Source organism: Scyliorhinus torazame, chromosome 1 (assembly GCF_047496885.1).
Source record: "Scyliorhinus torazame isolate Kashiwa2021f chromosome 1, sScyTor2.1, whole genome shotgun sequence".
NCBI classification, from domain to species: domain Eukaryota; kingdom Metazoa; phylum Chordata; class Chondrichthyes; order Carcharhiniformes; family Scyliorhinidae; genus Scyliorhinus; species Scyliorhinus torazame.
The window spans coordinates 330156588-330183340 of record NC_092707.1 but is presented as its reverse complement, the minus strand read 5'-3'; the positions used below and the strand labels follow the sequence as shown (position 1 = coordinate 330183340).

General features: G+C 47.4%; 1 protein-coding gene across 3 annotated transcripts in view; it reads right to left on the bottom strand.

The window, feature by feature from the left end:
- The window catches only part of tatdn3 (TatD DNase domain containing 3), a 157444-nt gene that overhangs the window by 24271 nt on the left and 106420 nt on the right, over positions 1-26753 (bottom strand). The window contains exons 6-9 of one of the 3 annotated variants that reach the window (XM_072508807.1): positions 21557-21666; positions 9373-9428; positions 4637-4749; positions 2593-2673 (exon numbers count right to left, since the gene is read on the bottom strand). In XM_072508807.1, the coding sequence (XP_072364908.1) occupies positions 2593-2673; positions 4637-4749; positions 9373-9428; positions 21557-21666 (360 nt within the window). The remainder of the gene's footprint in view (positions 1-2592; positions 2674-4636; positions 4750-9372; positions 9429-21556; positions 21667-26753) is intronic. The other 2 variants (XM_072508817.1, XM_072508824.1) reach the window with 2 other exon arrangements.

The window sequence follows — 26753 nt, the reverse complement described above, 5'->3', positions numbered from 1 at the left end:
TACCAGGAGCTGAAGGAAGAGGAGGAGGCCTCAGTGGAGGAGTTAAAGGGCAAGTGGGAGGAGGAGCTGGGGGAGGAGATAGATGAGGGTCTGTGGGCTGATGCCCTGAGTAGGGTTAATTCTTCCTCCTCTTGCGCCTGGCTCAGCCTAATACAGTTCAAAGTTACTCACAGAGCGCATATGACAGGGACGAGGTTGTGTAGGTTCTTTGGGGTGGAGGACAGATGTGGGAGGTGCTCGGGAAGCCCGGCAAATCACGTCCATATGTTCTGGTCGTGCCCGGCACTGAATGGTTTTGGAGGGGTTTTGCGAGGACTATGTCCAAGGTGGTGAAAGCCCGGGTGAAGCCGAGCTGGGGGTTAGCATTATTTGGGGTAATGGACGAGCTGGAAGTGCAGGAAGCGAAAGAGGCCGGTATTCTGGCCTTTGCGTCCCTGGTATCCCAGCGGAGGATTTTGCTACTATGGAAAGATGCGAAGCCCCCTAGTGTGGAAGCTTGGATCAATGACATGGCAGGGTTCATCAAGCTGGAGAGGATAACGTTTGCCTTGCGAGGGTCTGTGCAGGGGTTCCTCAGGCGGTGGCAACCCTTCCTAGACTATCTCGCGGAACGTTAGGAGGAGGTCAGCAGCAGCAGCAGCCCAGGGCTGGGTGGGGGGGGGGGGGTTCTTTTGGGGGGGCGTTTGGGTGGGTGGGGTTCCCTATTGGTGTTTTTAAATGTCATATGGGGGGTTATTGTATATGGGGGAAATCCAATGTATAATTTTTGTATAATTTTTGATTGTTGTGTTCTTGTTTCTTTCTTTTTGTTGGTGAGGGGGTTTGTTGAAAAATTTGAATAAATATATTTTTTTTAAAAAGAAAAGGAAACAATGACAGAATTTACAACCTGAAATTGTTCAAATGTTGTTGAATAGAATTGTTACCATATTGCTTACCGACACTGAATTTCATCTGCCATTATTAGGGCAATGGTTATGGTACATTTTCAAATGTTGACACCATTGCTTCCCTCTAGGCATATATCTAGATAAATGATGATCACCGACCAGCACAGAGAATGGAGTGGTCCCCGAGCTAAATTCTGTTCAAATCCAAACTTTCTGTAAAACTGCCTTTATATCCTCCACTGTATTTGTTACCTTCTAGCTGATTTTTATTCTGTCACATTCCATACCTTTAATCTTCACCAATGTGATACCTTGAAAAAGAATTTCCCCAATTACACCACGTCCATTCACATTTCTCCCATTTACCATGTCTATTCCATCCTCATTCAGGTTTGTAAAGCATGGTAAATGAAACTGTGCTGAGCACTTTTAACTATTTTTTTCATCTATGTCTTTCAAAACTTTATGCTGAATTAAAGATTTAAAAATTTTCCCCACCACAAATGTTGAGCTAACTGACCATTAATTACTCTGATTAGCTCCATATTCCTTCTTAAAAAGGTTGCTATATTATCCAATTTCCTGTCCTCTGGTAGACATCCGGAATGAAGAGAGCCCTGAAATGTACAGCCTGATATAACTCTGAGGTGAGAGGGAATAAAGGGCCTGTTTGAGCATGGAAAACCCAGAAGAACGCCTTTCCCTGAGGCCCTGCCAAATTAAATGGCAGTACCTGCTTAATATTTTTCATCTCCATTTCCAGGTCCCAGATTGAGACAATGATTGGTCATGGGTCAGGTAGACATTCAGTAACAGATTGCAGTCAGCAAGCAGGGAGGTGAGATGGTGTAATTGGCGGCCACAGGGAAAGATTGGAAAGGTCAATGTCAGGTGAGATCAGAAGGGTCGGTGGAACAGAAGGGTTGAGTAGTAGTGTTGGACTTCGTAAGGGTTGGAGTGATTGGAAGGGGCATAGATGAGATCGAAAGAGTCAGGAAGCAAGATTGGAAGGGCCAAGGGTTGAAATTGGGAGGGACAGAAGGGTCGGCTGGGGTGTTGGGCATTGGAAGGGTCAGGGATGGAGACATCAGAGGGGGTGGCGTGCGGGATTGTAAATGTCAGGATTGGGGTGAGAAAGCTCATGGCCTGGATTGGAAGAGTCAGTGGTGGGATCAGAAGGTAAGGGCAAGGTTAGAAAGTTGGGGGTGCCATGACAAGACTCACGTTCAGGATTGGAGGGTACTGTGCATGGGGTGGTGTGTGTGTGTGAGATCAGAAGGATTTGGGTTGAAATTACAAGGGAAAGGGGCGAGACTGGAATGATCATGGGGCTAGGAGCAGAAACGGGGTGTGGGATCTCAAGGGTCGGGGTGAGGGATCTCAAGGGTCAGGGGCAGGATCTGTAGGGTTGAAGTTGGGATCAGATAGTCAAGGTCAGGTTCAGAAGGTGGAGGAGGCACGAGATCAGAAGGATTGGCGGAGTGCTCAGAAGAATTTGCATTTGAGATCAGAAGGGTCAGAGGTAAGTGACGGCATAGGAATCTCTGGTTATATTCTGTTCGACTCTGGCCCTTTGTCTTCCTTTAGCCTAATTTATCTAAAAACATTTGCTCATACCATTGATGGTCTTGCTCTAAACCACTTCAGTATTCACCTCCTTTTATTTTAGAAAGACAATCACACATGGAATTCCAGATGTTACCTGTTTCTCTGGCCCTAAAGCAGGAGAGTCTGTCTCCAAGCAGATAAACTCGAGTGGCAGCTGCTTCACCAATTTCTGCTTCTTGGAAAAAGCAATATGTAAATTAGTATGTCTACGGATCACATAAATCCAAAACTGATCCAGAAAATTCAGATTAAACAATACCTTTCAAAATCTTTTAAAACTATTCATTGTAGTGGTTTAAAGGAAACTTCTCCAAGAAAAATCTTGTGTGACAAACATATTGTGTCTGTCCCACAAGTTTGTAGCAGCAAGTTGTGCTACATGAAAATGCTGTAAGTGAATACTGAAAATCAACATTTAAGTTTTACGTATGTGCTACATGACTAGATTGTTAGTTTTCTCTTTACCCCCTGAAATCTTCTGCCCTTTAGTTAAAAGGATGTAATTCTCATGCAGTGGTGGGGTCCTCTGAGTGGCAATAGCCCTTCAGTATCGCACCCACATGATCACACTTCATGTGGGAGTCACGCTGTGGATACTGGCAGCTAATAAATTAAGAGGTTAGCACCAATAAGTTGGAATCTGTCCTCATATGTTGCAAGGTTTTCTTTAGTGGCCAAGGTTGCAAAAAGTCTGGTTCAGCTTGACTGGGGAGCTGGCAGGAGGTGTGAACAGGTCATCCTAATTGGGACATCATCAAAACAAGTGGTCTGACAACACAAGGACAGTAGTGGGGTTGAAAAAGGTGGTGAAGAGATTGAGTTGGTGTTGTTAGCATTCTGTGGCATCTGACCCCATGTCTATGGATGATGTTGCCAAGAGGCAGCATACAGATAAAGAGGAAGAGGCTAAGGACAGAGACATGGTGGAGCCTAAAGGTTACACTGCTGGGATGAAAGAGAAATTATTGCTGGAGAGGCTCTGGCTACAATCAAAGAGTTAAGAATAGAAGTAAGTGCTGATTAAGCTATACAATGGTGAATGGAGGAGCATTGCGTGGTGGACCACATTAAAAGCTGCAGAGCGGTGAAAGAGGGCAAAACCATTTGACACAGCAATGTCACAGAGGATGTGTCATTTGCAATCTTGGTTGGGGCCATTTTGGCGTGGTTACAGGCACAGAGATGTAATTGGAGAGATTCAAACAGGAAGCTTCATGAAAGATGAACATAGATATGGGATATTACAACACATTCAAAACTTTGGAATGGAAAAGGAATTTGCAGATAAGAGTGTTTTTGTTTCAAGGACAGAAGAATTGAGAGTGGGTGTTTTGAGGAAACATTGATGACAATGATTTTGAAAGGGTTTGGAGGGATGTGGAGACCACAGACAATGCCAACTAGCCAAGGAGGCTAGGAAGAAAAGTTGGGTGGTCAGCGGTGAGTATAAATTAACTTTAGAGAGCAGCTTGTGGGTCTCATAAACAAAATAAGCTCAAGGATGGCATGAAGGGAGACTGGAGAGAAATACAGAGAAATAATGATGCAGGGCTAGGGCAGTGGGGATATTTGACTTGATGAGAAAGGGAATTGTGGAGGAAAGTAGCAGGGACCCTTAGTGACAAAGACGTTTAAGAGCTCCTTGCATTTGTTGTTGGAGATGACGGCAGACAGAACAGGAACAAAGAGGTTTGAGGAGACTGTTGGTTTAACAGAAGACAAATTGGGTTATCTTTGCTCTTCAGGGTGGTCCTGGACTGCAGTTTTGACAGAGGAGTATGAGGTTCGATTGCAGCCAGACCCAGTGATACATAAGCTAAATCAGTTGTGCAGCAGGTATGCTCAAATTTGTGGCTTTGATTTGAGGAAGTGAAGAAAAGAACCACACTAGGGCAATAACCAGCACAAGAGATAGTAAGGTTTTTGTGGCAGCAAGAGCATCAAAGGTGGAAGTGTATGAGTGATTGAGCAAACTGAGTTGTAGAAGCATCTTGGATTTCATTTTCCACAAATGCTGTACCTTAAACATAGCAATGAGGTTTTGGACCTTCAAAAGTGTTTCCATCGCTTTAGATAATATAACTGCTACATGCCTAGCATGTTTGTTTTTTTGAGAACGTTATTATATTTGATCTAACCTGCCCGCTTCTTATGATAGACGGTGGAATCGAAAAAAAAAATCCAGCTTTCACCCCTTCCATTGCCACAGAGGGTTTTCCATCAAAAGCGTGAAGCAGCACTTTCTTAGCTCCTAGGAAAACAAAAGAATAACGCTTTATTGGGTAATCATTTAGAATAATACATTTTTCTTTCAGGCCAGATCAGGTCTAATGCTTGCGCCAACCGAATACCAGGTTTAAGAAGAAACTGAGGATTTAACATAAGTAGGGCTTATGTTTATGAAATCTGTTTTCTAGTCCCTATGGGCACACCCTATGCATGTAGGTGTTGGAAATCTGAAATAAAAAAAGAAAATGCTGGAAATACTCTTCGGGTCAGGCAGCATCTATGGAGAAAGAAATAAAAGCTTCCAATTTCTGCCTGTCTTTCGTCTTCACATGGTCCATCTCCAATTCTTCCCTTCTCTTCCTTCACTTCTCTGTCTTCATTTTTGGGTGTGGTATATCAAAGAATATTCAATATAAGCCGATCAACTCTGACAACTACCTTGACTACCTTCTTCAACCGCACTTCCTGTATTCCATTCTCCCATTTTGTCTGTCTTTGTTGCATATGTTCCAATGAGGCAATCTTCCATGCCAGTACTTCGCATATCTCTTCCTTTTACCTCAACTGAGCACTCTCCCCCATTGTGATTGATAGGGCCTTTGACCAGTCCCATCACATTTCCTGCACTTCTGCCCTCACCCCTTCCCACTCCCAGAACAATGATAGGGTTCCCCATTTCCTCACCTCCCACCCCACCAGCCTTTATATTCAATGGTTCAATGGATCATCCTCTGTCAGTTCCCCCACTTTCAGTGTAACGCCTCCACCAAATACACCTTCCCAATCCCTTCTCAGCATTTCAAAAGGCTCGTTCCCTCAGCAACACCATGATCTACATCCCCTTCCCACTGCCCCTTTCATTGTAAACAGAGGACATGCAACACCTGCCCTTTTGCTTCCTCTACCCTCAGTTGCCCAAACACTCCATCTAAATGAAGTTGTGATTTATGTGTACTTCAATCAAATTAACATACTGTGTTTGTTGCTCATAATGTGGCCTGCTCCACACTGGGAGAACAAAGCAGATTGAATAATTCATTGAACACCTCTGTTCAATCCACAAGCATGAGTGACCATGAGCTTCCAGTCACCTCCTTGCTCTCATGTTGACCCTTCTGTTCTCAGCCTCCTGCAGTGTTTCCCCATGTCCAAAACTCAATGTTCACTCGAGAAACAGCAGCTCATCTTTTGATTAGGCACTTTACAGTCTTTCAGCCTCAATACGTTCAACAACTTCAGACTGGAACCTCTGTCCCCACTTTGTTTTCTTTATCTTGGCTGGTTTTGGTTTTACTCTCTTGATTTTCATTTTATTTTGCTTTCGGATGGTAGATAGCCATTATTTTGTTATTCCCAACTCATTAAGACCTCAGGACGGGATACTCCTTCCAGCTACGCAGGAATCGCGAAACCCGATTGGGCAGAGAATCACGCGTGTGCCAAAAACCGTGGCCAGCGCTGGGCGCCTGACAGAATGCCATGCTCCGGTGCCTCGACAGCAGCGTCAATGCATTCTACTCCACATGTACAGTAAACACCGCTGGCACATCAGTCACGGGCCTGACCCGGTATTCTCTGGGGCCTTCGCGATGTCCAGCAGGTATTGAGCTCTGCGTCCGCTCTTCATGCTGCCATCTTGTTGGTTGGGATCAGTCTGTTTGGGGAGTGGAGTGCTAATACCTGGCTGCAGTTTATCAGCCTCTCAAGTGGCAATCCCGACCCCAACAAATTGGACACCGTTTTTCATTGGAATCACTTTAGTTCCACGTGGTGCCGGTGAAAACGCTAGCCAATTAATTGCTCTGGCCCCGGAGCCAATTTAGTTGTCGTAGAAGTCCACCGATTCAGTCCCGGCATTAACACTTAGGGTGCGATCCACCGGCTGTTCACGCTGGCGGAATAATAATAATAATAATCGCTTATTGTCACAAGTGGGCTTCAATTAAGTTACTGTGAAAAGCCCCTAATCGCCACATTCCGGCGGCTGTTCGGGGAGGCTGGTATGGGAATTGAACCCGCACTACTGCCTTGTTCTGCATTACAAGTCAGTTGTTTAGCCCACTGTGCTAAACCAGCCCCTGTATTCCAGTCCTTCGTCAGTGCATGGGTTTCCCGGCGACAAGGGGTGCAGTCGGGAAATCCCATTGACAATGGCGTGGTCAGTAAATCCTGCTGGTGAGCTGCCTCCGCCACCGGAAAACATACGGCGGGGATGGTCGGTAAATGTTGCCCATGGTCTCTGAAATGAAGAATCCCGTACATGATCTTTGTTCCTTTACTTGTCCCTTTGCTACTCCCTTTGACCTTTCATCACCGACCTTTTGGTTATTTAATCTCTGTCTTCCACCCTATCGCAGAACTTCCCGTTGGTTCTTTTTCTTACTTCCTACCTACACTTGCTTAAAATTGATTATATCTCACACTTTTCCCAATTCAGATGAAAGGTCACTGACGTGTAAAGTTAACTGTTCCTCTCCCTACAGTTGCTGCCTGACCGCCTGAGTATTTCCAGTATTTATTTTATATGAGCGGGACAATGTTGAACTTGACAACTATTTCAGTTTCACTATCTAGGCAGCATGATGGGATGCATGGCAGAAGAAGTATCAAGCACCCCATTATCCCACACACAAATTTAGCACTTGTGCCTGGAAATAGATGCCACAAGAGGATTAAACAACAATGCATAGCACTATAGGTTAAGATATGGAAATGAGCAAGAAAAGACTGCAATCAATTAAATGAGTAATGGTAATAATAATATGACAACGTAATTTGGCTTTAGATCTTTTTAAAATTACTTTATCAGAGTTACAAAGCCAGAGCTCAGGGTGTGGACAGGGACAAATCCCTAATCCAGCTCCTTGCCTGCTCCAAAAACCAATTCAAATTGAATCCAATTCATGGTCCCCACAAGAGAGACATACCAGATCCAGGCATTACACCTAACCTCTCGCTCATCTTAGCCAAAAGGCCGAGAAGCGATCATTTGACCTTAGATATTTCTGTTTATCATTCAGGCCTAATGTTTTGTTCCCAAGTCTCTTGAGTGCCAAGGCATGTTGTTTAAAAGGCTCTGGAACGTCATCTTAGTTATAATAAAAACAGTAAAGCCTGGTAAATCCTCATCTCTCATACCTCCTCAACCCCCAGAGACTCCCCATGCCCCACCCATGCCAACCTATGCCCCTCAACCATTCCCCTTGGCTCCTCATGCCCAAACTATGTCCCTCTACCACCCCTTATAGCCCCAATGCCCCTCAACCCACCTCAATGGCTCCTTGTAACTTTTTTGCCCCTCTACCTACCCCCTTGACCCCTTATAGTCCTCATGTCAACTTAGAGCCAATGCTTGCCAACCCCCGCCCACCCACCATTCTTTGCCCTTACATCCTCCATGCCAACTAACCCAGAATATATCATGGACATGTCTCAGAAGACATGCTAAGGTGAAATAAACTGAAGTGCTAAGCATCTATTACAGACTTCACTGTATTGAAAACACACTCTCATTGAGAAGAACCCACTCGATACATTCAAATCCCTTCAAACACTTAATCCCTTAGAAAAACCAAACTGTATTCATGGAATCATAGAATCCCTACAGTGCAGAAGGAGTCCATGTGGCCCATCAAGTCTGCAACGACCCTCTAACAGAACACTTCCTGCCCTATCACAATAACCCTTTAACCTAACCTACACAACTTTGGATGCTAAGGGGTAATTTAACATGGCCAGTCCACGTAATCTGCACATCTTTGGTCTGTGGGAGGAAACCTACACAGACACGGGGAGAACGTGCAAACTCCACACAAACAGTCACCCAAGGCTGGAATTGAACCCAGGTCCCTGGCACAGTGAGGCAGCAGTACTAACAACTGTGCCACCCCTATATAGACCCATATCAAAGACAGTTAATCTTTTTATAATCACTGTGAACCAGTAGGTCCTCTCACTGTGATAATGATAGGTTGTGGAAGTAGTCAAGCAGTGGTAAGACTATAATGATAATCCTCAGGTCAAGGTCAACAAACAGCCACTGAAATTGATAGCACCATTTTTTTTAAACTGCAGGCTATTCTTTTCAAAATTTAATGAGCAGGGGTTTTAAATAACTTGATAGTTCCAAAGAACTTATTCACATTCATATCCACTCTTTTTTTTCTTTTTTAAAATAAATTTAGAGTACCCAATTCATTTTTTTCCAATTAAGGGGCAATTTAGTGTGGCGGATCCACCTGCACATCTTTGGGTTGTGGGGGCAAACATAGGGAGTATGTGAAAACTCCACAAGGACAGTAACCCAGAGCTGGACTCGAACCTGGGACCACGGTTTCACATCCACTCTTAACAATCATAAGTCGCACAAGGGAATTGGACCTAGTTCCAGTGAAAATGGGGTCTGTTTGAACTTAGCACTGAGTTCAAATGGCCTTGCTGAGTTTGGGATTCTTATATGTAAGAATCACATCACGGTCCACTCCCCCCCGCCCCCCCAGCAAAAACAGCACCTGTTCGAAATATGGGTAGAACTTCCAGATTTGGGATTTCATCGCCATTGTGGCAAAGGCGCCAAGCCTTAATCCAGGCTTCAATATGCAGGTGACATCTACAAAACTGAAAATAAGAAATTTAAAATTTAGACCTTGTTCCTTTAGAAGATTGATGGTCGGACGCCCAGCAGAGCGAGAATGTACATTTCTATAAAGAAAAAAATGAATAATTAGAATAATACAATGCGAGCAGCATACTGAATGAAGCATTGGAATAAATTTAAAATGGTAATCTTCAGCTAAAAAGCTGATATGATATAATTACACAGTTTTCAATACCATTCACAGCTCTTCAGATATTGAAGCAGTTCATGCCCTGGACAAGACCTGGACAACAATCAGGTTTGATCTGATGAGCGGCAAATAACATTTGCACCACACCGGTGGCAGGCAAAGAATATTTACAAGAGAAAATCTAACCATCTTCCCTTCACATTTTATGACATTGTCATTGCTGAATTGCCCTACCATCAACATTTGGGAGTACCTTCATAGTCATAGAGTGATTGAATTTTATAGCACAACAAGAAGCCCTTTGGCCCATCGTGTTTGTGCTGGCCATCAAGCACCTAACTATTCTAATCCTATTTTCCAGCACTTGGTCCGTAGCCTCTGCATCAAGTAACTCCCTTCCTGACTCTTCAAAGGCTGTCCACCATTTACAAGGCACAAATCAGGAATGTGATAGAATAGCCTTCACTTATCTGGATAAGTGCATCTCTAACCACATTCGTGAAGCCAACAACTGTCCAAGACAAAGCAGCTTGCATGATCGGCACTCCATTTACCACCTTAAAACAGTCATTCCTTCCACCACCAGCACATAGTGGCAGCAATGTGTACAAATACAAGATGCACTGAGGCAATGCTCCACGGCTCCTTCCAGCTTCCAACACCTTTCAAACCCTTACCCCTGCCACTTATATGATCAAGAGCAGTAGATGCATGGGAACACGATCACTTTGCAAGTTCCCCTCCAAAGCACATACCATCCTGCCTTGCAAACAGTTTTTCATTCCTTCACTTCCACTGGGTCAAATTTCTGGAACTTCCTCCCTAACAATACTGTAAATATATCATCAGCACATACATTTCAGTGGTTCAAGAAGATGACTCACCACCACCTGTTCAAGGGTAATTAGGAATGGACAATATATGCTGGCCCTGCCAGTGGCCCTCATATAACAAGATTGAATAATAAAATGTGTATGTTAAGCCATTCCAGGTTTTAAAATAATTATTAGGAAGAAATATTACGGCACTACTTCTTTCCTCATTGCAGCTAGGTATTTTGAAAATAATGATAGATAACTTAAAAGATTGCCAATCTGGTTTGGATTTTGCAGTTTTGAATTTCTTTGCTCCCATTATTGTATTAGAATCTCTCAAATCATTTACAGTCAAAACAGGACACAGCATTAAAAGTATCTCCACTCTCCTGGGTCACTGTCCGTGTGGAGTTTGCACATTCTCCCCATGTTTGTGTAGGTTTCACCCCCGCAATCCAAAGATGTGCAGGGTAGGTGGATTGGCCATGCTAAATTGCCCCTTAATTGGAAAAAATGAATTGGTTACTCTAAATTTTTTTTAAAAGTATATTGTCATGTGAGAGTCCTTTTAAGAATAGTGTGTTTTATCAAACGGCTGCAGTGATGTCATTGTGTGGGTGGAGCTGGAATGTGATTCTGCTGTTTCCTTTCATTTTGAGCTGGAAGTTCTTTTTGGCTCTGTTTGAGTTTCATTTTCAGTTGGAGAGCTGCATTCAAACCAAGCAGATGTATACTGGCCCCCTCTCTCTGTATGTTAAACAAGGTGTTTAAATCACTTGATAATTTAAAAGTAGAGAATTCAAACCTACCGTCTTTGTTAAAAAGTGTTTTGGCTTATGGATGTTGTAAGGAAAGTTACTAAGGGTTACCTATAGAGTACTGTATCTTTTTGGGGGGTTATCAGTGTTGGTAGTTGGTAAGATGTTTACTGTGTGTTTATAAAATGTTAACTGGATTTATAGAATAAACATTGTTTTGTTTTTAAAATACTTTAGATCTCTGTTGCATCACACCTGGAAAGTGGGCCCTTGTGCTCCCCATAACCAAAATCTATTAAACATTGTGGGTCAGCTGAACTCCATGATATACTTTGATGCTCTCTAAACCCTGGCCCATAACAATATCCACTAACTTCAGTGATGGCATTCCTTAAATTCCTCCACAACACATTCAGAATCACCTAAATGTTTCTTATTTTTATTCAAATGTTTTCCTTTTTATACATAACACCAAAACTACACAACACCCCAAATTACAAACCCCTCCCAGAGAAAAAAACCGAAAGAGCCATCCCCCCTAACTCCCTCCCCTCCCCCCCCACCCCAGACTCGCCCCCCCCTCCACAGCAACTAACCGTGATCAGCTCTTTGATGTGTAAGATGAATGGCTGCCGCCTTCAGTAGAATCCCTCAACTGCTCCCCTCTCGATGTACTTGACTTTGTTGAGGTATAGAAACTCCATCAGCTCTCCCAGCCACACTGAGGCACTGGGCGGAGAAGCAGACCTTCACCCCAGCAGTACTCGTCTTCGAGCAATCAGCGAAGCGAAGGCCAGGACATCGGCCACCATCACTGTCTGCAACTCTGGCAAGCCTGACACACCAAATATGGCCACTAAGGGACAGGGCTCCAGTTCAATTTTCAAAATCGCTGACATGGTGCGAAAGGAGGGGGCCCAGAACCCCACGAGCTTGGAACACACCCAGAACATGTGTTCATGATCAGCCAGACCTCTCCCACAATGCTCTCACTTGTCCTCTACCCTTGACCTCGTCAAATGAGCCCTATGCACTACTTTAAGCTATATTAAGTCAAGCCTCGCACACAAGGACATGGCGTTCACATTCCGCCGGGCCTCACTCCACACCCCCTCCTCCAACAATAGCCACAACGCCTCCTCCCACTTAGCCTTAATCCCCTCAACCGATACCGCGTCATTGGCCACGATCCTTGCATAGATACCCAAGGTACTGCCCTCCTCTGCCCCCTAAGTGAAAGAACCCTCTCCATCAATGAGATTGGTGACGGCACAGGGAAAGTCGTCGGATAGATCTGTTTCACAAAGTTGCTAACTTGTAGGTATCTGAACGAGCCAGACCACGAGAGGTCAAATGTATCGGACAACTCCGCCAAACTCGCAAATTGTCCCTCCAAGAACAGATTCCCCATTCCTTCCAATCCCTTTTCTTCCTACCCACCACCCCCCCCTCCCCCCCCGAATGAGGCATCCAACCTTGCAGTCTCAAACATATAATTTGCACGGTTCGGAGCCAGTCTCGATACTGTCCTCAGTTTAAAATGATGCCAAAATTGCCTTCATATCTTCAGGGTGGGGACAACCATCGGATTTGCCAAATATTTCACCGGTGAAAACGAAAGCGAAGCTGTCGCTAGTGCCCTCAACCCCAACCCCCGACATAATTTCACCTCCATCCGCCCCCATGTAGCCTGCTGATCCCCAGACCACCTCAACACCTTCTCCGTATTTGTTACCCAGTAATAATATACCAAGCTCGGCAATGCTAAGCCCTTGATTGTTGGTCCCTCTGAAGGACTGTCCTTCGAATCCTCTCCACTTTGCTCGCCCCACCTGGATGTTCTTTACAAGGAGTCCATGTGGAGAAATTCCAGTATTGCACCTGTGCACAACAAGCTGTTAAAACTACTCTCCCATCTCAAAGTAATGTTAAGTCTGTTCTTATACATTCTGTACCGGTTGACAAGTGACCCAACACCATTTGCTTTGGCACATGAGAGTGACAAGTGCCTGTTCTAAATCAGGTGTGCTCTTATTTTTAGTTCAGTCATGCACATGATTATCATCTTGGTATTTATGGTCCTTTTCTCCCCTCCCTTCCACCCAGTGATCTGCAAATCTTTTTATGAAATGAAATGAAAATCGCTTATTGTCACAAGTAGGCCTCAATGAAGTTACTGTGAAAAGCCCCTAGTCGCCACATTCCACCGCCTGTTCGGGGAGGCTGGTATGGGAATTGAACCATGCTGCTGGCCTGCCTTGGTCGGCTTTAAAAGCCAGCTATTTAGCCCAGTGTGCCAAGCCAGCCCCTCTGTTTATACTCTGTTTCTTTTTTTTTTAATATTTGATTGAAAATTTTTGGTCAACCATCACAGTACATTGTGTATCCTTTACACAATACTATAACCGTATAAATAACAATGACCTGTTTTATAAACAAAGAATAAATAATATATAACAAAAACGAAAACGAAAACTAAATGGCAACTGCCTTGTCTCAGATAAACACTCTCCAAAAATATGATTTAACAGTCCAATATACAATTATTTATAGCAACGACCTATACCTATTATACACATATATTAACAACCCTGAGAGTCCTTCTGGTTCCTCCCCCCCCCCGGGCTGCTGCTGCTACCTTCTTCTTTTCCATTCCCTCTATCTTTCTGTGAGGTATTCGACGAACGGTTGCCACCGCCTGGTGAACTCTTGAGCCGATCCCCTTAGGACGAACTTAATCCGTTCCAGCTTTATAAACCCTGCCATGTCATTTATCCAGGTCTCCACCCCCGGGGGCTTGGCTTCCTTCCACATCAACAGTATCCTGCGCCGGGCTACTAGGGACACAAAGGCCAAAACATCAGCCTCTTTCGCCTCCTGCACTCCTGGCTCTTCTGCAACCCCGAATATAGCCAACCCCCAGCTTGGTTCGACCTGGACCCCCACTACTTTCGAAAGCACCTTTGTCACACCCACCCAAAACTCCTGTAGTGCCGGACATGACCAGAACATGTGGGTGTGATTCGCTGGGCTTCTCGAGCATCTCGCACACCTATCCTCTACCCCCAAAAATTTACTGAGCCGTGCTCCAGTCATATGCGCCCTGTGTAACACCTTAAATTGAATCAGGCTTAGCCTGGCACACGAGGATGATGAGTTTACCCTACTTAGGGCATCCGCCCACAGCCCCTCCTCAATCTCCTCCCCCAGCCCTTCTTCCCATTTCCCTTTCAGCTCATCTACCATAATCTCCCCCTCGTCCCTCATTTCCCTATATATATCTGACACCTTACCGTCCCCCACCCATGTCTTTGAGATCACTCTGTCCTGCACCTCATGCGTCGGGAGCTGCGGGAATTCCCTCACCTGTTGCCTCGCAAAAGCCCTCAGTTGCATATACCGGAATGCATTCCCTTGGGGCAACCCATATTTCTCGGTCAGCGCTCCCAGACTTGCGAACTTCCCATCCACAAACAGATCTTTCAGTTGCATTACTCCTGCTCTTTGCCATATTCCAAATCCCCCATCCATTCTCCCCGGGGCAAATCTATGGTTATTTCTTAGCGGGGACCCCACCAAGGCTCCCGTCTTTCCCCTATGCCGTCTCCACTGTCCCCAAATTTTCAAAGTCGCCACCACCACCGGGCTTGTGGTGTATTTCTTCGGTGAGAACGGCAATGGGGCCGTCACCATAGCTTGTAGGCTAGTCCCCCTACAGGACGCCCTCTCCAATCTCTTCCACGCCGCTCCCTCCTCTTCTCCCATCCACTTACTCACCATTGAGATATTGGCGGCCCAGTAGTATTCACTTAGGCTCGGTAGTGCCAGCCCCCCCCTATCCCTACTACGCTGTAAGAATCCCTTCCTCACTCTCGGGGTCTTCCCGGCCCACACAAAACCCATGATGCTCTTTTCGATCCTTTTGAAAAAAGCCTTCGTGATCACCACCGGGAGGCACTGAAACACAAAGAGGAATCTCGGGAGGACTACCATTTTAACCGCCTGCACCCTCCCTGCCAGTGACAGGGATACCATGTCCCATCTCTTGAAGTCCTCCTCCATTTGTTCCACCAATCGCGTTAAATTTAACCTATGCAATGTACCCCAATTCTTGGCTATCTGGATCCCCAAGTAACGAAAGTCCCTTGTTACCGTCCTCAGCGGAAAGTCCTCTATTTCTCTGCTCTGCTCCCCTGGATGCACCACAAACAACTCACTTTTCCCCATGTTCAGTTTATATCCTGAGAATTCTCCAAACTCCCGGAGTGTCCGCATTATCTCTGGCATCCCCTCCGCCGGGTCCGCTACATATAACAAATCATCCGCATACAGAGATACCTGGTGTGCTTCTCCTCCTCTAAGTACTCCCCTCCACTTCTTGGAACCCCTCAACGCTATCGCCAAGGGCTCAATCGCCAGTGCAAACAATAATGGGGACAGAGGGCATCCCTGCCTTGTCCCTCTATGGAGCCGAAAGTATGCAGATCCCCGTCCATTCGTGACCACACTCGCCACTGGGGCCCTATACAACAGCTGCACCCATCCAACATACTCATCTCCAAAACCAAATCTCCTCAGCACCTCCCACAGATAGTCCCACTCCACTCTATCAAATGCTTTCTCAGCATCCATCGCCACCACTATCTCCGCTTCCCCCTCTGGTGGGGGCATCATCATTACCCCTAGCAGCCTCCGTATATTCGTATTCAGCTGTCTCCCCTTCACGAACCCAGTTTGGTCCTCATGGACCACCCTCGGGACACAATCCTCTATCCTCATTGCCATTACCTTGGCCAGAATCTTAGCGTCTACATTTAGGAGGGAAATAGGTCTATAGGACCCGCATTGCAGCGGGTCCTTTTCCTTCTTTAGGAGAAGCGATATCGTTGCCTCAGACATAGTCGGGGGCAGCTGTCCCCTTTCCTTTGCCTCATTAAAGGTCCTCATCAGTAGCGGGGCGAGCAAGTCCACATATTTCCTGTAAAATTCAACTGGGAATCCATCCGGTCCCGGAGCCTTCCCCGCCTGCATGCTCCTAATTCCTTTCACTACTTCCTCTGTTTCAATCTGTGCTCCCAGTCCCACCCTTTCCTGCTCCTCCACCTTGGGAAATTCCAGCCGGTCCGGAAAGCCCATCATTCTCTCCCTCCCATCCAGGGGTTGAGCTTCGTATAATTTTTTATAAAATGCCTTGAACACTCCATTCACTCTCTCCGCTCCCCGCTCCATCTCTCCTTCCTCATCCCTCACTCCCCCTATTTCCCTCGCTGCTCCCCTTTTCCTCAATTGGTGGGCGAGCAACCTGCTCGCCTTCTCCCCATATTGTACTGTACACCCTGTGCCTTCCTCCACTGTGCCTCTGCAGTACCCGTTGTCAGCAAGTCAAATTCTACGTGTAGCCTTTGCCTTTCCCTGTACAGTCCCTCCTCCGGTGCCTCCGCATATTGCCTGTCCACCCTCAGAAGTTCTTGCAGCAACCGCTCCCGTTCCCTACTCTCCTGCTTTCCTTTATGTGCCCTTATTGATATCAGCTCCCCTCTAACCACTGCCTTCAGCGCCTCCCAGACCACTCCCACCTGGACCTCCCCATTATCATTGAGTTCCAAGTACTTTTCAATGCACCCCCTCACCCTTAGACACACCCCCTCATCTGCCATTAGTCCCATGTCCATTCTCCAGGGTGGGCGCCCTTCTGTTGCCTCCCCTATCTCTAAGTCCACCCAATGTGGAGCGTGATCCGAAATGGCTATAGCCGTATACTCCGTTCCCCTCACCTTCGGGATCAACGCCCTTCCCAAAACAAAAAAGTCTATTCGCGAATAGACTTTGTGGACATAGGAGAAAAACGAAAACTCCTTACTCCTAGGTCTGCTAAATCTCCACGGGTCTACTCCTCCCATCTGCTCCATAAAATCTTTAAGCACCTTGGCTGCTGCCGGCCTCCTTCCAGTCCTGGACCTCGACCTGTCCAGCCCTGGTTCCAACACTGTATTGAAATCTCCCCCCATTACCAACTTTCCCACCTCTAGGTCCGGGATGCGTCCTAGCATACGCCTCATAAAATTGGCATCATCCCAGTTCGGGGCATATACGTTTACCAAAACCACCATCTCCCCCTGTAGTTTGCCACTCACCATCACGTATCTGCCCCCGCTATCCGCCACTATAGTCTTTGCCTCAAACATTACCCGCTTCCCCACTAATATAGCCACCCCCCTGTTTTTCGCATCTAGCCCCGAATGGAACACCTGCCCCACCCAACCTTTGCGTAGTCTCACCTGGTCTATCAGTTTCAAGTGCGTTTCCTGTAACATAACCACGTCTGCCTTAAGTTTCTTAAGGTGTGCGAGTACCCGTGCCCTCTTTATCGGCCCGTTCAGCCCGCTCACGTTCCACGTGATCAGCCGGGTTGGGGGGCTTTTTACCCCCCCCCTTGTCGATTAGCCATCCCCTTTTTCCAGCTCCTCACCCGGTTCCCACGCAGCTGTGTCCCCCCCAGGCGGGCACCCCCGCCCATCCCACCCCATACCAGCTCCCCCCTCTCCCCAGCAGCAGCAGCCCAATAGTTCCCCCCTCCCACCCCCCCCGCTAGATCCCCCACTAGCGTAGTTACACCCCCCATGTTGCTCCCAGAAGTCAGCAAACTCTGGCCGACCTCGGCTTCCCCCCGTGACCTCGGCTCGCACCGTGCGACGCCCCCTCCTTCCTGCTTCCCTATTCCCGCCATGATTATCATAGCGCGGGAACCGAGCCCGCGCTTCCCCCTTGGCCCCGCCCCCAATGGCCAACGCCCATCTCCTCCACCTCCTTTCCTCCCCCCACCACCTCCTGTGGAAGAGAGAAAAGTTATCACATCGCAGGATTAATAACATAAAACTCCTCTTTCCCCCCTTTTTACCCCCCTCTTCGCCCCCCATACTCGCCCCACCACTTTGTTTCAAACGTTCTTTTTTTTTTAATAACCCGCTCATTCCAATTTTTCTTCCACGATAAAAGTCCACGCCTCATCCGCCGTCTCAAAGTAGTGGTGCCTCCCTTGATATGTGACCCACAGTCTTGCCGGTTGCAGCATTCCGAATTTTATCTTCTTTTTGTGAAGCACCGCCTTGGCCCGATTAAAGCTCGCCCTCCTTCTCGCCACCTCCGCACTCCAGTCTTGGTATACGCGGATCACCGCGTTCTCCCACTTACTGCTCCGAGTTTTCTTTGCCCATCTAAGGACCATCTCTTTGTCCTTAAAACGGAGGAATCTCACCACTCTGGCTCTAGGAATTTCTCCCACTCTCGGTCCTCGCGCCATCACTCGGTATGCTCCCTCCACCTCCAGCGGACCCGCCGGGGCCTCCGCTCCCATTAACGAGTGCAGCATCGTGCTCACATATGCCCCGACGTCCGCTCCCTCCGCACCTTCAGGAAGACCAAGAATCCTTAGGTTGTTCCTCCTCGCGTTATTCTCCAGCGCCTCCAACCTTTCCACACATCGTTTATGGTGTGCCTCGTGCATCTCCGTCTTCACCACCAGGCCCTGTATGTCGTCCTCATTCTCGGCAGCCTTTGCCTTCACGACCCGAAGCTCTCGCTCCTGGGTCTTTTGCTCCTCCTTTAGCCCTTCGATCGCCTGTAATATCGGGGCCAACAGCTCCTTCTTCATTTCCTTTTTGAGTTCTTCCACGCAGCGTTTCAAAAACTCGTGTTGTTCAGGGTCCCATATTAAACTGCCACCTTCCGACGCCATCTTGGTTTTTGCTTGCCTTCCTTGCCGCTGCTCTAAAGGATCCACCGCAATCCGGCCACCTTCCTCTCCTTTTTTCATCCGTATCCAGGGGGGATTCCCTTCTGGTTCACCGCACAGTGCTTTTAGCCATTAAAATTGCCGTTGGGGCTCTTATTAAGAGCCCAAAAGTCCGTTCACCGGGAGCTGCCGAAACGTGCGACTCAGCTGGTCATCGCCGCACCCGGAAGTTATACTCTGTTTCTTGATAGTTATACAAACACCTTTAGGTTACAGTTTGTATTATTAGAAATGAAATGTCAAAAGGCCAAGCCAAACAACATCTAGATTGTTCCCTGTAATCGGGAATACAATCCCTACAGGGCAGAAGGCGGCCATTCGACCCATCAAGTCTGCACTGACCCCCGGCGAAAGAGCACCCCACCTACAACCCAATTTCTAAGCTATATCACAAGGCAACGTTGCCACCAATCCAGGGTGCTTTCAGCTTTGCTGATAACCTCTTGTGTGGGATTATGTCAAATGCCTTCTGGAAGTTCAAATGGATAAGATCATTGCAACACTCCTGTTGCAAACCTCACGAAGACCATGGGGATCGCTGATTGATCTACCCGTCAGCTTTGTAGAATATGAGTGCCTGTTTGAGCGAGCAGAGGCTTTGTCTTTTAGCCCGCGCCTCCTGGAATCATTACAAATCCCTCCCCATCATTTTATTGACACCAAAAAATTCCATAAAATTCAACACAATTTACCCATCACAAATTCACACTGACTATCTCTAATCAGTTCACATTTTCTCAAGTACCCAGTTACTCTGTTCCTGATGACAGATTCTAATCATTTCTCCACAACTTGTGTTAGATGAACAGGCTTGTAGCTACCTGTTTCTCGCTCTGATCTTTCTTAGATAATGGAGGGATGTTTGCAGATTTTCCATTCAATGGCGCAACTTCCAAATCAACAGAGCTTTGCAAGATCTGCAATTTTCTCAACTATTTCTTTTGATACCACATCAGGTTCTGGAGAAAGCAGTTTATGAATGCATGGCAGGAAACAGCACCAAAGTAAGTTAAAAGTGTGCTCTAAGTTTCCACCAATGATGCAGGCACCATTACTTTGGAGGCAGCAGTTTGAATGAACGTCAAGGGGTAACTTTGACTATGTGCGATAAATTTGGAAACAATGGAAAACAGGTAATATTGGATCAGCCTAATCTATACCATTCTTGCTTTTCCAAAATTCATAATTACCCCACTGATTTTCAAGATTGAAACAAATGCATTGACCTCTGGATCCACATCAATTACAAAGACTGAGCGCAGCACGGTGGCGCAGTGGGCTAGCCCTGCTGCCTCACGGCGCCGAGGTCCCAGGTTCGATCCCGGCTCTGGGTCACTGTCCGTGTGGAGTTTGCACATTCTCCCCGTGTTTTCATGGGTTTCGCCCCCACAACCCAAAAGATGTGCAAGCTAGGTGGATTGGCCACGCTAAATTATGCGCTTACCTTGTCCCTGACTTGTCAAAGACTTTTAAATCCGGCAAGTCCTTTAAATGTACCTGGTTTATGCTAGCTACTGTACAGACCCAAACCAAAGCCCCAAAGGCCCCTCCAAACCCCAAATCCCTAGGCAACTATCCCACCCCCACCCAACGATGGGTCTCCCCATCCCCCACAGGAATTCTCTGTCCCGTGGGATTTTCTCCCCACTCAGGGACTTCTCCCACCTCCTTACCTGGGGAAGGTCCAGTGGGTGGGGTGGGCATGGGAGGTTGGAGGGATTGCCCAACACAATTTTAGGGCATCCCTCAGTTACACTGCCTTGGAGCTCAAATGTATGACCTAATAGAATCATACCTTAGAATTTGTCTAATAAAAACCTTTACAGAAGGTGTCCAATATACTTTGGGCCCATAATTGCTGATTTGGAGAAATGCTAAAATGAGGGACTGAAAGGTGCATAAATAAGGGGCTGTGGCTTACTGAGTTGCACTCAACAGTATGTCCCTGGAGCTAACTGCACTACACAGATCTTGCCCAGCCTGAGTTGGCAGGTCGGCAAGATAGGAGCGGTAGCATTTCAAGCTAAGTACGCAGCTGCCACTCTACCGGACATTACAGCCCAAATGTCTGCTCAACGGAAATTGCAACATGATGAGGCATAAAGTAAATACCATTATTTCCAACAGTGCTATCACTATATAGGGCAGCATGGTTGCATAGTGGTTAGCACTGTGATTTCACAGTGCCAGGGACCCAGGTTCGATTCCCGCTTGGATCACTGTCTGTGCGGAGTCTTCACGTTCTCCCCGTGTGTACAGGGGTTTCCTCCGGGTGCTCCGATTTCCTCCCACAGTCGAAAGATGTGCAGGTTAGGTGGATTGGCCATGCCAAATTGACCTTAGGTTAGATGGGGTTGCAGGGTTACGGGGATAGGGTGGAGATGTGGGGTTAAGTAGGGTGCTCTTTCCAAGAGCCGATGCAGACTTGTTGGGCCGAATGGCCTCCTTCTACACTGTAAATTCTATGATTCTATCAAAACTATGATGGGTGAGTTTAGGGAAAACAATTAGTTTATTTCATGATACTATTTAAGTGGATAGCTGTAGAATCAAATAGTTGATTTCCTTGAACTGTCAGCCTGTCCAAACATTTCTTCTTGCCATAATTAGATAGCGAGTAGCTTGGACTTCCCTATGCCCATCTCCCAATTCCCATAGAAAAGAGGGTTTACATTACAAAGGTAAATCCAGCCGCTTTGCAATTTCAATCTGTTCAATGAAGACCTGTCTCTGTTCACTTTTTTGTGCCTCCGTGCTGGCAAATCGTGGAGTGAAATCCAATCCAACCTGGAATAAAATCAAAGAACAACATATAAGACTGTTGATTCAAAATTACATATTTACAATTATATGTATTAATACACTATATTAATGTAAAATGACTAAAAACAGTATTTTTCATTCCATTGATCATGAATGGTCACTTTCCAATCGTGTAAATTTGAGGTTTTGACATCCATGGAGCTACCTTTGTCTACCCTGTAAATACATTTTAGGGACACTCAAACCACCAATTTGCAACTATTTGGCTGTCTATCCGCCCCGAACATCATTTTCCAATTTTCACTAGGACTCTCATGCTACCAAGAGAACTAGAAAACTGCTAACTATTGTTTAAAAAGAGAGAAAGGGAAAGATGGTGTAATTACTGGCCAGGCAGCCGAATGTCGGTAGCAGGCAAATTATCAGAAAAAAAATCCTGAGAAGTAGTGGTTGGAATTTTCCATTTGGGCGATTAAGGGCACGATCTATATGCCTTGTTGCACTCGATTTAGGACGTGACAAGGCCAGTAAATATTGTGAGAGGCCTCTTGCAAGATTTATCGGCCTCGCCATGCCTCGCAAGATCTAATGGGTGGGGTTCAGATCACGACGCCTCACCTGGATGCCACACTGGCAATACCAGGATGCCCACATGGCACTGCCAGGGCACTTCCAGGGTGCCAGGCTGACAGTGCCAAGGTGCATGGGTGGCATCTTGCCCGAGCCGGGGATCAGGCCCTGGGGTGCCCTGTCCTTATGAGGTGAGATGCGGGGAACTTGATGACCCCCTAATTGGTGAGTTGGGGCATAGGGGGATCCAGAGGCCACAGTGGGGAGAGGAGGGGGGTAGAGATCAGGGTGCCATTTTGATCTCTTCCTACACTGGAGAGCGGAGCTAGTTAGTGCAGGAAGTGGGACTAAGTGCGTCTGCAGTGGATGTTCCTCGCCGAGGCCCAGAAATGAAGCAGAGTCCCGTTTAATAGCGGGAAATAGCAATTTTCTTGGTGCTGGAAGTGCCGGGAATTACCTGGCTAAATGCACCTGACACGAGACTCTGTTTCATTTCCATTAAACCCCCCCCCCCCCCCGCAAGTCTGACAATTTCTGAGGCTTTTTGAGAGTTGTTTTAGCTTCCCGGAGCTCCCCCTCCGCAGCCTGCCGCCCAGGCCCTGCTTGCACAAATTCGCATTTGTGGAGCCTTTGCCTAATGGGGTGGGAACATCAGGATGGAGGAGAGCTTGAAGTGGCCAAGCCTTTAATTATATTAAAACTCATGCAAATCACAATTTTGCATGGATCTGTTGGCACGGAATGCAAATCTCGATATTGCCGCCAGCAAGGGACCAGAGCATGGCACTGGAATGAGCATCGGGATTTTTTCCATTTCGTGTAATTCTCTGCCTGAACGCGATTCTCGCTTCTGGCCTCGCGCCGTGGAGAATCCAGTCCAGTATTAATCATCATTCAAAAAGGTTTGGGTTAATCAAGAATGGTCAGCATAGACTTTTTAAGGAAAATGCCTGATTGATTTAATTGAAAATTTTGAGTGGGTAACGACAAGTGTGCATGAGGGTCGTATGTTTGATGCTGTCCACATGGATTTTAGCAAAGCCTCTGACAAGGTTTCACATGGGGGTTTAATCAGAAATATAAAAGTCCCTTTGATCTGAGGGAAATTGGCAAGTTAGAGCCAAACAGTGTTAGTGACTGTTAAAAGCAAAAGGGTAATGGTTAATGGGTGCTTTTGTGACTGGAAGGCTATTTCCAGTGGGATTCCACAGCCCTCAATACTAGGTCCCGTGTTTTTCATGGTATCTATCAAAGATTTGAACTTAAATGAAGAGGCATGATTAAGAAGTTTGCGATGTTACAAAAACTGACCATCTGGTTGGTATGGGTGGAAAGCTGTCGGCTGCAAGAAGATTTCAATAGACAGGCCAGTGGGTAAAAAAGTGTCAAGTGGAATTTGTTCCAGAGAAGTGTGGGGTTATGCATTTGGCGAGGGCAAACAAAGCAAGGGTATACAGAATAAATGGTAGGATATTGAGAAGTGTTTGCATGAATGTTCACAAATCTCTGAAGGAACAGGTATATATTGTGTTCAAGACTGCATACTTTACTGTATGGGCTGAAGGAGAGAACATTAGAGCAAGGAGGTTATATTTGAAATGTATAAAACATTAGTTAGGCCACAGCTCGAGCATTTTGTACAGTTCTCGTTAGCACATTATAGTAATCATAGATTATCATAGAATTTACAGTGCAGGAGGCCATTCGGCCCATCGAGTCTGCACCGGCTCTTGGAAAGAGCACCCTACCCAAGGTCAACACCTCCACCCTATTCCCATAACCCAGTAACCCTACCCAACACTAAGGGCAATTTTGGACACTAAGGGCAAATTATCATGGCCAATCCACCTAACCTGCACATCTTTGGACTGTGGGAGGAAACCGGAGCACCCGGAGGAAACCCACGCACACACGGGGAGGATGTGCAGACTCCGCACAGACAGTGACCCAAGCCGCAATCGAACTTGGGACCCTGGAGCTATGAAGCAATTGTGCTATCCACAATGCTACCGTGCTACTCACAATGATGTGAGTGCACTAGTGAGGGTACCGAGGAGATTAATGAAGACGTTGGCAGGACTGGAAAATGTTAGTTGTGAGGAAAGATTGGATAGGCTGTAGTTGTTTTCTTTGGAATGCAAAAGGTTGAGGTGTAAAAACAAATTTTGGGCCTAGATAGAGTGGACAGGAAGGATCTATTTTTCTTAGCAGGGAGATCAATAACCAGTGGGGATAATGCAAAGTAATTGGTAGAAGGATAGGAGGGGAGTTGAGAAATGTTTTCATGTAGAGAGTGATTAACTGATTGTTGAGAAAAGGACTTTTATACAACTACCTATGACCTGCTAGATCTAGCGTTTTTCAGAACGGTTGTTTTCATAGTTACGAATGCAATGAAAAATGACATTGCTGGTTCCACTGCTGTTCTGTGCTTTGCTGCTGTTTTAGTCAGTAAAAGAGTAATCTTATGCACCCACAAGTTTGGGGGAGGTACTGGGAGCACAGGGGAGGGGCTGGGAGCACAGGGGAGGGATTGGGAGCACAGGGGAGGGGCTGGGAGCACAGGGGTGGGGCTGGGAGCACAGTGGAAGGGCTGGGAGCACAGGGGAGGGACTGGGAGCACAGGGGAGGGGCTGGGAGCACAGGGGCGGGGCTGGGAGCACAGGGGCGGGGCTGGGAGCACAGGGGAAGGGCTGGGAGCACAGGGGCCGGGCTGGGAGCACAGGGGCAGGGCTGGGAGCACAGGGGAGGGACTGGGAGCACAGGGGAGGGATTGGGAGCACAGGGGAGGGGCCGGGAGCACAGGGGTGGGGCTGGGAGCACAGGGAAAGGGCTGGGAGCACAGTGGAAGGGCTGGGAGCACAGGGGAGGGATTGGGAGCACAGGGGAGTAGCTGGGAGCACAGGGGCGGGGCTGGGAGCACAGGGGAAGGGCTGGGAGCACAGGGGAGGGGCTGGGAGCACAGGGGCAGGGCTGGGAGCACAGGGGCAGGGCTGGGAGCACAGGGGAGGGACTGGGAGCACAGGGGAGGGATTGGGAGCACAGGGGAGAGGCTGGGAGCACAGGGGTGGGGCTAGGAGCACAGGGGAAGGGCTGGGAGCACAGGGGAAGGGCTGGGAGCACAGTGGAAGGGTTGGGAGCACAGGGGAGGGGCTGGGAGCACAGGGGAGGGGCTGGGAGCACAGGGGCGGGGCTGGGAGCACAGGGGAAGGGCTGGGAGCACAGGGGCGGGGCTGGGAGCACAGGGGAAGGGCTGGGAGCACAGGGGAGGGACTGGGAGCACAGGGGAGGGATTGGGAGCACAGGGGAGGGGCTGGGAGCACAGGGGTGGGGCTGGGAGCACAGGGGTGGGGCTGGGAGCACAGGGGAAGGGCTGGGAGCACAGTGGAAGGGCTGGGAGCACAGGGGAGGGATTGGGAGCACAGGGGCGGGGCTGGGAGCACAGGGGAAGGGCTGGGAGCACAGGGGAGGGGCTGGGAGCACAGGGGCGGGGCTGGGAGCACAGGGGCGGGGCTGGGAGCACAGGGGAAGGGCTGGGAGCACAGGGGAAGGGCTGGGAGCATGTGCATGTCTGGCTTACGTTGCCAATTAGCGAGGGCCGGCCTGGAGCTCGGGAAGTGAATCCGCTTATCTGGCCCAAGTCACTTGGCACAACAGGATTGCTGAGCCGGGAGAAACTAATGGGTGTGGGGTGATGGGGGCTAGTGGAGGCTGGAGAATGGTGGGATGGGGGAATATAGTGGGATCTATAAGTGGCACAGTGGTTAGTACTGCTGTCTCACAGTGCCAGGGACTCGGGTTCACCCGTGGGTAACTGTCTGTGCGGAGTTTGCACTTTCTCCCCGCTTCTGCAAGGGTTTCCTCTGGGCCCTCCGGTTTCCTCCTATGTACAAAGATCTGCAGGTTAGGTGGATTGGCCATGCCTAACTGCCACTTAGTGCCTAAAGGTTAGGTGAGGATACAAGGGTGGGGTTGCAGTGGCCCTGGATAGAGTGCTCTTTCGGAGGATCAGTGCAAACTCAATGGGCTAAATGGCCTCCTTCTGATCTGTAGGGATTCTATGATTGACAAGTAGATCTATCTCTCAGCACCACAATTCTTCCTCAGTGGATGACTGAACACTTAAAAAATGTGTTTCTCAAAGTGATTCATTAGCATTTGTGTGGTTGCTAGACCAACCTAGGGAAGCATTATAAACAGATAAACACATTTTATTGAATAGAAGTCAGGCTCTGAAGGTTTTTTTCTTCTCTTCCACCGACAAACAATGTCAAATAATGAAGTATTTCTAGTGCACCATTGAGACAGCTGAGGCTATATTAGTACAAGTACCTAAAATATCACTATCGTTATAGATTTTAAGCTTTTATTCCTCATACAGATAACTACCTGGTGGTTAAAAAGGAACATTACATATGACAATAGCAATAGTCCCAGATGATTTATTTATTAATATTACTGTTTTATTGTCAACAAAGACAGCGCCTTCCTTCTGCTCTTACTAAGTTCCAGGAACCATTTCATGCTCAATATATAAATCA